Source organism: Salmo salar, chromosome ssa11 (genome assembly GCF_905237065.1).
Source record: "Salmo salar chromosome ssa11, Ssal_v3.1, whole genome shotgun sequence".
Taxonomy (NCBI): domain Eukaryota; kingdom Metazoa; phylum Chordata; class Actinopteri; order Salmoniformes; family Salmonidae; genus Salmo; species Salmo salar.
In genome coordinates, this window is record NC_059452.1 from 87495136 (window position 1) to 87507889 (window position 12754).

The following is a 12754-nucleotide window of genomic DNA, read 5'->3' on the forward strand; positions in this document are numbered from 1 at the left end:
ATGGTGTAGTGAAATTCCAAACATTGTACATTACATTGTGTCCTCATTAGGGACACGATAGTCTACCTCTCCCAATTAATGTATTTCTGTTTCAGTACCCATGGAGGTTAGTGCTGCAAGAGTTGCATATTGACAATTAAAAAAGGAATGACGTACAGAACATCAGGGTAGACTTTTATTCAAAAGTTTCACATGGGAGCATTTCAAGTCTTTCGGAAATGGAACATTTGAGCCAAGGGGGAGGGGATGTAAGCATCAAGAGAGCATCACAGGTGAGGGGTTGGAGATGGTAGCAGGAGCAGGCAGGGTGTGTGGGGAGGTAAAAACATAAAAAAGGCACTTTTACACCTTCAGTAACCAGACTGAGCCTCACCACCAAAAATTAAAAAATAGATTTAAAAAGAATGTACAGAATGCAAATGATGCAGTCCGCACATACCCAACAGAGAGAGCATTGTAAACGAGGCCGGTTTCTCTGTACAACACCCGCCAGACTTTTGCTTCTATCAGTGGGCATGTGGGGGGGGAGTTTAAAATACTTCTGCGAAGTCAGTCATCTCCCAAACCCTTGTCGCCAAAATATAAATAACACTGGCAAATGCTTAGAGCACCACCTAGTGGCTGCAACCCAAAGTTTTTCTGTGGACCACTTTAGGAACCAGAGGGTAAAACAATGCTCTAATGATTTTTAATTGTTGTTTATTTTTTTTAAGTTAACCTTCCTCACTTGTCAGCATCCATGTTAAAAGGTCCCTAAAGGCAGTCAAAAATGAAGCACGTACGTTAGTTTTCAAGTATTGAGTTATCAAAATGGTGAAGAGAGCCCATCGAGAGCAGACTGAAGCAGAGTTTCTCTAGCGACACCCAGTGGTCACTGTCTAGAGGGGAAGTGCCTTGCCTTTACCTTAGTCTATCAGAAAAGGACAAACAGAAAATTCTAGAACTTTCACATGTAATCTTAATTTGACAAAGGATGTGACAGAGGGAATAGAGATAAAACGTACATCCCAACAGAACCAGAGTTCATTAGAAGCTTCTGACTTCTCTGTAACACGTCAGAAAACATGGTCTGAAGGGATGACTGTTCCAAACAAGGTACTATAGTTTAAGAAAACTCGAGTTATCTAGTTCCACTTTGACAAATGGGTTTTTGGTTACATCTGACAAATGGCAAAAACTTTACTTTTAATCGTAAACACTTAAGGGGACAAGATTTACATCCTAATTACCTATTGCAACTCCTAGCACTCTTCAGCCCTAAAATGTGCCATCAGTTATTTCTCCAACCAGAGAAACATTGGGTGGGGGATAGGTAGAGAAACAGGAGGGAGAAGAGAGAAAATACATTTCTGTGAAAACAAAACACAACTGTCAGAGGGAAAGACAGGAAGTGGATTTCAGGGGGTGTGCAAGCAATTGCAGATGGGTAGAGGGGACAGGAGTGTAAGATGTTTCCTTTAGGGATGAGAGTTTGAGGGTGATTGTGGACATTTGTCCCTCCCAGAGCTTGTAGGTTTTTCTGTAGTACACCCATAGCTCAGGGTGAGGGGGTTCAGTATTTGAGCTTTTTGGGGACCTCCCAGGGGAAGGCCTCCCGCCCAAAGTGGCCATAGGCAGCGGTCCGCTGGTATATAGGCTTTTTCAAGTCGAGCTCCCTGGAACACAGAAAGCACAATAGTGTTGAACTGGGTAAATAAATGTACAGATTACTAGAGGGCAAACCAAGCCGTCACCATTCAAATGTAGAACCCCTAGACCCATGAGGACCATCTCCGACCCTATGGGACCCCTGATAACAAAATATGTTACTGGCAGCCACCATTGTTCCACACTACCTGACAATGACACCAGGGCGGAGGTCAAAGTTCTTCTTGACGATGTCCAGCAGCTCCCTCTCGCTCTTCTGAGAAGTCCCATAGTGGAAGATGGAGATGGATAGGGGATGGGCCACGCCAATGGCATAGGCTACCTGACAACACAGCCAGTTCTTATTAACACACATGATCAAGATTCACATGACAGGTTGTAAAATATGCCATCTTTACTTTTCATCTCAATGTTATACATAACAGTTCTAAGTGAATGACTCTTATAGCAAATCAAAACCTGAATCCACAAGCTGAAAACAACCACAGAAGACATAAATCAAATTATTAGGTTGCAGCCATTAGCTCAATCCTGACCTGGACCAGTACACGCTTGCAGAGCTCAGCCTTCACCAGGGACTTGGCCACCCAGCGGGCAGCGTAGGCAGCAGAGCGGTCCACCTTAGTGTAGTCTTTCCCTGAAAAGGCCCCTCCACCGTGGGCCCCCCAGCCTCCGTAGGTGTCCACAATGATCTTACGTCCGGTCAGGCCAGCATCACCCTGTGAGGGGGAGAGTCAGCCAAGGAGCCCAGGACAGCCTTGGAAATGTCTCTCATGTTGACAAGACCAAAATGTCTTTAACTTCTTTGGGACAAGGGGCAGTATTTTCACATTCGGATGAAAAGCGTGCCCAGAGTAAACTGCCTGCTACTCAGGCCCAGAAGCTAATATATGCATATTATTAGTAGATTTGGATAGAAAACACTGAAGTTTCTAAAACTGTTTGAATGATGTCTGAGTATAACAGAACTCATATGGCAGGCAAAAACCTGAGAAAAAAAATCCAGCAAGGAAGTGGGACATCTGAGGTTCGTAGTTCTGCAAGTGATTGCCTATGCAATATACAGTGTCTGTGGGTCATATTGCACTTTCTAAGGCTTCCACTAGATGTCAACAGTCTTTAGAACATTGTTTCTGGAAAAATGGCATGAGCTCAGTCATGCGCACAGCCGTGAGAGTGAGCCGAGTTCCTTTTCATTTCTTAAGACAAAGGAATTGTCCGGTTGGAATATTATTGAAGATTTGATAAAAACATCCTAAAGATTGTTTGACATGTTTCTACAAATATATATATATATATATATATATATATATATTTTTTTTTTAACTATGTCTGCTCGTGCATTTGGAATAGTGAACTGAACGCGAACAAAAAGGAGGTATTTGGACATAAATATGGACTTTATCGAAACAAAACAAACATTTATTGTGGAACTGGGATTCCTGGGAGTGCATTCCGATGATGATCCTTAAAGGTAAGTGAATATTTATAATGCCATTTCTGACTTCTGTTGACTCCACAACATGGCGGGTATCTGTATGGCTTGTTTTGGTGTCTGAGCGCTGTATTCAGATTATTGCATGGTGTGCTTTTTCCGTAAAGCTTTTTTGAAATCTGACACAGCGGTTGCATTAAGGAGAAGTGTATCTATAATCCTATGCACAACACTTGTATCTTTTATCAACGTTTATGATGAGTATTTCTGTAAATTGATGTGCTCATTCACCAGAAGTTTTGGAGGCAAAAAATTTCTGAACATTACGCGCTGTATGTAAAATGGGGTTTTTGGATATAAATATGAACTTTATCGAGCAAAACATACATGTATTGTGTAACATTGAGTCCTGGGAGCGTCATCTGATGAAGATCATCAAAGGTTAGTGATTCATTTCAGCTGTATTTCTGGTTTTTGTGATGCCTCTCCTTGCTTGGAAAATGGCTATGTTTTTTTCTTGTCTAGGTGCTGTCCTAACAATCTAATGGTATGCTTTCGCCGTAAAGCCTTTTTGAAATCGGACACTGTGGTTGGATTAACGAGAAGTGTATCTTTAAAATGTTGTATAATACTTGTCTGTTTGAGAAATTTGAATGATGAGATTTGTTGTTTTGAATTTGGCACCCTGCTATTTCATTGGCTGTTGGCTAGGGGTTCGTCTTTCCTCAACAGGTTAAAAAACAAATCTGACTGACCATGTAGCTACTTGATCACATCTCTCTGGATGGTCATTTTCTAGTCTATTGAGGACAGTGGTGTACAATACATCTCTCAGTCTCACCTGAGGACCTCCGATGACGAAGCGGCCGCTGGGCTGCAGGTGGTAGATGGTGTCGTCATCTAGGTACACGGTGGGCACCACAGCCTTCACAACCTGCTCCTTCAGCGCGTCACGCATCTCATCCAAGCAAATTACTTCATCATGCTGCACGGACACCACGACAGTGTGCACACGCACTGGGAGCATGGCCCCACGGTCCTGCCTATACTGAACAGTCACCTAGAGGGAGACGAGGTATGAAATGTCATTCAAAGGGTACACGTCTGACAAGGTACTAGGATACCTGCATGTGATTGGAGTGCATCTGAAAAGCTGGCTTCATTACGAAGATCTGGACAAGGGATTTACATGACTTCATTGCCATATTTGGTGCATAGATGTTCATGGGCTACAGTGCTGAATCTAACCTGAGTTTTGGAGTCTGGCCTTAGCCAGGGGAGGGTTCCGTTGCGGCGCAATTCAGCCATCTTGGCATTGAGCTTGTGGGCGAGGACGATGGTGAGGGGCATACACTCCTCAGTCTCATCAGTGGCGTAACCAAACATCAGACCCTGCAACACAAAACACAATCAAACACTTGGAGCGGGGACAAAAACAAACACTATCATACGGTCAAGGCCCAGTCACTTCCTCACACAAACACTCAAAGACAGGAGCCATCTAACCTGGTCTCCAGCTCCCACATCCTCCTCTTTGCGGTCCAGGTGAACACCCTGAGCGATGTCAGGGGATTGCTGCTCCAGAGCCACCAGGACATTGCAGGTCTTATAGTCAAAGCCTGTTGGACGGGAATAGTCAAACCTCAGTGTTACTTTCTGTACCTACTAAAGCAAACACTGACCTCTTAAAACCATGTTTTCAATGGAAGTGAGCAATTTAATCTAATCAGAGCAAATTCGCCATAATACCCTTGGAGGAGTCGTCATAGCCAATGTACTTGATTGTGTCCCTGACGACCTTCTGGTAATCGACGTTGGCCCTGGAGGTGACCTCCCCTGCCAGCAGGATCATCCCAGTCTTAGCTACAGTCTCTGAAGAAAATGCAGACAGAAAGAGAAAGCATGTGAGAGAAAGAAGGAGACAAATGGAAGAAAATCAAGTGAAGGAAAGTGAGTGGGTGTGAGGTAAACATGAGCATTAGCTATTCAGGGTGATAAAGGGGTGACAGAAGCAAGGTCATGTTAGTGCAACATGGACAAATCTATAGAAATGTTTTTAATGGGTGCTTGATCATTACCACATGCCACTTTGGCATCAGGGTCCTGCTTGAGATGGGCATCAAGCACAGCGTCACTGATCTGGTCACAAATCTTATCTGTCAAACAAGAAGTGGGAGTTATGGGGTGTATCCTGCTTAAAAATATAAAAAGCCCCAGCTGAACACTTCCCCAGGCAGTTTATCCCTGCAAATGCAAAACCAATGGACCAATATGAGCAACAGCTGCAAAGCACTACAGTAGCCACATTCCTAACCACAGTCCAGTCACATCCTGGCTGGCACCCCCCCAGCCCTGCAAGGAGGGGGACAGTAATAGGAACCAGTTTCTACAAGACTGTCTCACCACTAGCACCATGTTGGCTTTTAATTCAAAAGATTATCATATGCACTGAATTGTTACAACATTGACTGCTTGCTTAAAGCAGCTTCTTGTGACAAAAGGTACATAATGCAACAGGCTGCCCACAGTTGCACTGCAGTCCCTGGAGAAGAGGCCTAGACCTATATTTAGGGTGGAGGTAAGCCTAGATAATCAGCTGCAATGGAGCCGTCTCCCTCCCCCAAATGTCGAGTGAGCATTGCACTTAAACCTGTACATGAGGACTGTAGCCACAAACCCTGGCTAGCTACTGTAATGCAAACAAAAACATAATAACATTAAACAATTTCAAAGATTTTACTTCATAAGGAAATAAATTCATTCGGCTCTAATCTATGAACTTCACATGACTGGGAATACAGACATGCATCTGTTGGTCACAGATACCTTTAAAAAAAGGTAGGGGCTTGGATCAGAACTCCAGTCAGTATCTGGTGTGACCACCATTTTCCTCATGCAGTTCGACACATCTCCTTTGCAGAGTTGATCAGGCTGTTGATTGTGGCCAGTGGAATATTGTCCCACTCATCAATGGCTGTGCGAAGAAGCTGGATATTGGCAGGAACTGGAATGATCCAGAGCATCCCAAACATGCTCAACGCCTGACATGTCGGGTAAGTATGTGGGCCATGGAACAACTGGGACATTTTCAGCTTCCAGGAATCGTGTACATGCTGAAACATGAGGTGATGGAGGTGGATGAATGGCACGACAATAGACCTCAGGATCTCGTCACGCTCTCTCTGTGCGTTCAAATTTCCATCGATAAAATGCAATTGTTTGTTGTCGGTAGAGGTGAACAGAATCGGTTCACACCGTTGACATCAGCAAACCGCTCGCCCACACATGTGGTCTGTGGTTGAGGCCAGTTGGACGTACTGACAAACTAAAAAGACATTGGAGGTGGCTTATGGTAGAGAAATTAACATTAAAATTCTCTGGCAACAGCTCTGGTGGACATTCCTGCAGTCAGAATGCCAATTGCACACTCAAACTTGAGACATCTGTGGCATTGTGTTGTGTGACAACTGCACATTTCAGAGTCGCTTTTTAATTGTCCCCTGTAATGATCATGCTGTTTAATCATAGTCTTGATATGCCACACCTGACAGATGGATGGATTATCTTGGCAAAGGAGAAACGCTCACTAACGGTGATGTAAACAAATTTGTGCACAACATTTAAGAGAAATAAGCTTGTTGTGCGTATGGAACATTTCTGGGATGTTTTATTTCAGCTCATGAAACAATGGTGATTTGAGGTGAAATTAGTACACCGTGGTCTCATGCTTCAGTCAAATCAAAATAAATCACCGACACAATTGTTACTATACACGCACTGCAATGAACTAAAATACACCCCGGCTAGAGAACTCCGCTAACCCAATGACCAGACAACAAAACCTATTGGTCCGCGCTCGCAGTTGCACTACGTCTGGGGCGCATGTCACGTGCACGAGCTCGCAGTCTACTGATGTAATACCGTTGTTCGACTCGCCCAAAATGTGCTAATAAATTCAATGAAAGGAAAAACGACGAATATATAAAAATGGCATACATATTACGTTTTTCAATAAACGCACCACGTAACACTGGTGGCGACTTGACCATCCAGACAAGTATTTTAGTGTCACACTTTTCTGGATTAGCATTAGCTAACTAGCACCCGATCCCATGGCGAAGGCAACCCGCGTGGCCTGACTGGCTCGTGTTCCCCATTCATAATATCGGCCGACTCAGATCAGCAAACGTGAAAAATAGTCAAATAGCTAGCTGACTGAGGCATACGAACAATATGTTAGCTAACGTTTATGCGTGTTCGTAAAAATGACTGGCAGGCATTTTGGCAGCACTTTGCTGCTAGTTCGCTGAATCTACCACATAACCTTTCCTAATGTTGGAAAATAGAAACTAGCTAGCTAAAATAAGACAGACGCAAACTCACCTGGGTGTCCTTCTCCAACAGATTCAGAGGTGAACAAAAAGCAGTCTTCATCAATGAGTGAGTTATGGAAACCGTTCAATTGCCCGTTCATTTTAAAGGAATTGTTATTTGCAGAGTATATCTAGCTAAACTCAGTCAACTGTAGTTTACAAAATATGATGTATCTGATACTAAGTATATTGCCCAATTTAAAAATGAGGGTTTCTGTAGACTTGGCTATTTCGCCGGTGTTCTTGAAACAATCTGCTGGCGTTGATATTTATCCTTCAATCGCGTCAGTGAGGGGCGTCCCCGTGTCCTGTCTGTTTAGCCAATTGCCACGTATAGGAGGGGCTGTTGACTAAGGACACGTTCCAGGTAGTCTTTTTTCGGGGTGGGGGGGGGGGGGGTGTAGTGATGATCGAGTACACACTGCGCCCACCAAGTAGTACCACGGTGAAGCATGTGTTGATGTATTGTTGTAAGTACCGGTATGTGGAATAGAGGGAAATATTGGTGTATAGGGTTATTGAGTTTGGGGGAGGGGGGGTAGTGTTTGATAGAAGGTCGTAGGTCTCTTTTAATTTTCTTAGTAGTACAGGATAAGTGTGCAAAAACTAAATTCGGTCTTGCACTCCTAAATAACAATAAAAAAATAAAACTTTGGCAAAGTCTACAAAACGCAGTCCACTCTGTTTGTTACAGATTCTGGTTTTGGAAATAAAAAATTGTATGGAGATCATACATTTGATCGATGACCTCCCAAGTGGAGCAGCGGTCTAAGGCACTGCATTGCAGTGGTTGAGGCATCACTACAGACCTGGGTTCGATCCCAAGCGGTGTCACAACTGACCGGGAGTCCCATAGGGCAGCACTCAATTGGAGTTGCAGCGATGAGACAAGATAGAAAAAGGGGGTAGAATAAAAACAACATTTTTATCGTTGAGAAAAATCCATCTTCTCCCACTTCCGACCATTGGGCTTCCTCTCATGGTGAGTGACAACGCCAACCGGATGCTTCCAGTGAATACCTGGCTCGTTCTTCTATCTGTGGTTGAACGTTCCCGAGAGCACCACTTTCTCCTCCATAGTCGTTGCTAAGTGATAATTGACGATTTCACATTGTGCTGTTTGTTTCTGATAGTTTTCAAAACATATGACTATGTCCAGTGAAAGCAGATATGCAATTTGTTGACACTACTACACAGTAAAGACTTGGATACCCATTATCTCAAATGCTAACCAATAAAAATGTATTTTAAATTCGTTGCCCTGATTTGCTCGTTTACAGCGGGTAATTTCATAGGGAACTGTCGGAGGCACTCTCGTATTGTTACATCACCAACATTTCCAGAATAGAGTTCTATATGGGTGCTAACATGGCGGCCGTTCTAAAAGCTGGCCTAACTCTATATACCGTGCCTTGCAAAAGTATTCATCCCCTTTGCATTTTTCCTATTTTGTTGCATTACAATCAGTAATTTAAATGGATTTTTATTTGAATTTCATGTAATGGATATACAGAAAATAGTCCAAATTGGTGAAGTGAAATTAAATAACTTGTTTAAAAAAATTCTACAAAATAAAAAATGGAAAAGTGGCGTGTGCATATGTATTCACCCCTTTGCTATGAAGCCGCTAAATAATATCTGGTGCAACCAATTACCTTCAGAAGTAATTAGTTAAATAAAGGGTATTAATCAGGGCATTAATCAGAGAGGCAACAAAGAGACCAAAGATAACCCTGAAGGAGCTGCAAAGCTCCAGAGCGGAGATTGGAGTATCTGTCCATAGGACCACTTTAAGCCATACACTCCACAGAGCTGGGCTTCACTGAGTGGCCAGAAAAAAAGCCATTGCTTAAAGAAAAAAATAAGCAAACATGTTTGGTGTTCGCCAAAAGACATGTGCGAGACTCCCCAAACATGTGGAAGAAGGTACTCTGGTCAAATGAGACTAAAATTGAGCTTTTTGGCCATCAAGGAAAATAATATGTCTGGCGCAAACCCAACACCTCTCATCACCCTGAGAACACCACCTCCACAGTGAAGCATGGTGGTGGCAGCATCATGCTGTGGGGATGTTTTTCATCGGCAGGGACTGGGAAACGGGTCAGAATTGAAGGAATGATGGATGGCGCTAAATACAGGGAAATTCTTGAGAGAAACCTATTTCAGTCTTCCAGAGATTTGAGACTGGGACAGAGGTTCACCTTCCAGCAGGACAATGACCCTAAGCATACTGCTAAAGCAACACTCGAGTGGTTTAAGGGGAAACATTTAAATGTCTTGGAATGGCCTAGTCAAAGCCCAGACCTCAATCCAATTGAGAATCTGTGGTATGACTTAAAGATTGCTGTACACCAGCAGAACCCATCCAACTTGAAGGAGCTGAAGCGGTTTTGCCTTGAAGAATGGGCAAAAATCCCAGTGGCTAGATGTGCCAAGCTTATAGAGACATACCCCAAGAGACTTGCAGCTGTAATTGCTGCATAAGGTGGCTCTACAAAGTATTGACTTTGGGGGGGTGAATAGTTATGCACGCTGAAGTTTATTTCTTCTTTGTTTCACAATAAAACATATTTTGCATCTTCAAAGTGGTAGGCATGTTGTGTAAATCAAATGATACAACCCCCCCTCCAAAATCAATTTTAATTCCAGGTTGTTAGGCAACAAAATAGGAAAAATGCCAATGGGGGTGAATACTTTCAAAAGTCACTGTTTATGTGTACTAGCTAACTAGTTAGAGTTGTAGCTAATGTTGTATTATCTAGCTTGCTTGTGTGTACTAGCTAGCTAGTTAGTGTTGTATCTTATGTTGTACTAGCTAGCTAGCGTGCATGTAGTGACTTAATGCTTGTTGTGACGTAATGCTAGTGGGCGCGGCATGTAGTGACGTAATGCTAATGGGTTTACTGTTACAAGTACCTACAATGGCAGTAGGCGCTGTGTGTAGTGGGCACATTGTGTAGTGGGCGTGGCGTGTAGTTACTGCAGTCCACAGATATATATTATTGCATATGCCATCTAATGTGTATATATAAGTATTGATTGACCTTCATGTCTTAAAGTAATGATGGTCTGTCATTTCTCTTTTCCTATTTGAGCTGTTCTTGCCATAATATAGACTTAACAAATAGGGCTATCTTCTGTATACCACCCTACCTTGTCACAACACAACTGATTGGCTGAAACGCATTAAGAAGGAAAGAAATTCCACAAATTAACTTTTAACAAGGCACACCTGTTAATTGAAATGCATTCCAGGTGACTACCTCATGAAGCTGGTTGAGAGAATGCCAAGAGTGTGCAAAGCTGTCATCAAGGCAAAGGGTGGCTACATTGAAGAATCTCAAATATAAAATATATTTTGATTTGTTTAACACTTGTTTGGTTACTACATGATTCCATGTGTGTTATTTCATAGTTTTGATGTCTTCCCTATTATTCTGCAATGTAGAAAATAGTAAAAATAAAGAAAAACCCTTGAATGAGTAGGTGTGTCAAAACTTTTCTCTGGTACTGTATGTAATGCTGGATGTGTGATAATGTTTAATTGTCCCTTGAGATGATTAAGTCTAAAGGAGTCTTATTGGATTGACTTGAACTTAGTGGAAATAATGCCCTAATATTACTTTTTATTTTATTTAACCTTTATTTTATCAGGGAGTCATACTGAGACCAAGGTCTCTTTTACAGATGAGTTCTCTTCTAAAGTTTAGTAAAGATGTTAGGTACAGTGCATTCGGAAAGTATTCAGACCCCTTGACTTTTCCCACATTTTGTTACGTTTCAGCCTGATTCTAAAATTGATTAAATAGTTTTTCCCCTCATCAATCTACACACAATACCCCATAAAGACAATGCAAAAATAGGTTTGTATACATTTTAGCAAATTTATGATATATGTAAAGCTGAAACATTACATTTGCATAAGTATTCAGACCCTTTACTCAGTACTTTGTTGAAGTACCTTTGGCAGCGATTACAGACTCTAGTCTTATTGGGTATGACGCTACAAGCTTGGCACATCTGTATTTGGAGAGTTTCTCCCATTCTTCTCTGCACATCCTCTCAAGCTCTGTCAGGTTGGATGGGGAGTGTTGCTGCACAGCTATTTTCAGGTCTCTCCAGAGATGTTCGATCAGGTTCAAGTCCAGGCTCTGGCTGGGCCACTCAAGGACATTCAGAGACTTGTCCCAAAGCCACTCTTGCTTTGTCTTGGCTTTGTGCTAGTGTAACCGATGTGAAATGGCTAGTTAGTTAGCGGTGGTGCGCGCTAATAGCGTTTCAATCAGTGACGTCACTCGCTCTGAGACCTGAAGTGGTTGTTCCCCTTGCGTTGCAAGGGCCGCGGCTTTTGTGGCGCGATGGGTAACGATACTTTGTGGGTGTCAGTTGTTGATGTGCGCAGAGGGTCCCTGGTTCAAGCCCAGGTTGGGGCGGAGGAGAGGGACGGAAGCTATACTGTTACACTAGGGTCGTTGTCCTGTTGGAAGATGAACCTTCGCCCCAGTCTGAGGTCCTGAGCGCTCTGGAGCACGTTTTCATCAAGGATCTCGCTGTACTTTGCTCCGTTCATCTTTTCCTCGATCCTGACTAGTCTCCCAGTCCCTGACGCTGAAAAACATCCCCACAGCATGATGCTGCCACCACCATGCTTCACCGTAGGGATGGTGCCAGGTTTCCTCCAGACGTGATGCTTGGCATTCAGGCCACAGAGTTCAATCTTGGTTTCATCAGAACAGAGAATCTTGTTTCTCATGGTCTGAGAGTCTTTAGGTGCCTTTTGGAAAACTCCAAGCGGGCTATTGTGTCTTTTTACTGAGGAATGGCTTCTGTCTGGCCACTCTATCAAAAAGGACTGATTTTTGGAGTGCTGCAGAGATGATTGTCCATATGGAAGGTTCTCCCACCTCCACAGAGGAACTCTAGAGCTCTGTTAGAGTGACCATCCGGTTCTTGGTCACCTCCCCAATTGTTCAGTTTGGCCGGTGAGCCAGCTCTAGGAAGAGTCTTGGTGGTTCCAAACTTCTTCCATTTAAGAATGATGGAGGCCACTGTGTTCTTGGGGACCTTCAATGCTGCAGACTTTGTTTTGGTACGCTTCCCCAGATCTGTATCTTGACACAATCCTGTCTTGGAGCACTACGGACAATTTTTTTTATTTAATCCATTTTAGAATAAGGCTGTAACGTAACAAAATGTGGAAAAAGTCAAGGGGTCTGAATACCTTTCGAAGGCACTGTACAGTGGGACTTTCTGTAAATGTACTTTATAAATGAAAATAGCAATGTATCAACCGACAGGA

General features: G+C 43.0%; 1 protein-coding gene across 1 annotated transcript; it reads right to left on the reverse strand.

Annotated features, from left to right (window-relative positions):
• Window positions 1-162: 162 nt before the first annotated feature.
• Window positions 163-7766, reverse strand: mat2aa (methionine adenosyltransferase 2Aa). The gene is made up of 9 exons (XM_014128511.2): window positions 7466-7766; window positions 5161-5238; window positions 4832-4954; window positions 4589-4701; window positions 4331-4474; window positions 3924-4142; window positions 2184-2366; window positions 1836-1969; window positions 163-1655 (listed from the first exon to the last, which is right to left on the reverse strand). The coding sequence occupies exons 1-9, from the start codon at window positions 7554-7556 to the stop codon at window positions 1553-1555; spliced, it is 1188 nt and encodes a 395-aa protein (XP_013983986.1). The 5' UTR covers window positions 7557-7766; the 3' UTR covers window positions 163-1552.
• Between the last annotated feature and the right edge of the window lie 4988 nt (window positions 7767-12754).

Excerpts from the sequence above, each read along its gene's own strand:
- mat2aa (XM_014128511.2), bottom strand. The coding sequence starts at position 7,556 with ATGAACGGGCAATTGAACGGTTTCCATAACTCACTCATTGATGAAGAC. Across the intron at positions 4,475-4,588 it reads ATGTGGGAGCTGGAGACCAG|GGTCTGATGTTTGGTTACGC; the intron begins GTTAGATGGCTC and ends TTTGTGTTGCAG. Across the intron at positions 1,656-1,835 it reads CGCCCTGGTGTCATTGTCAG|GGAGCTCGACTTGAAAAAGC; the intron begins GTAGTGTGGAAC and ends TCTGTGTTCCAG.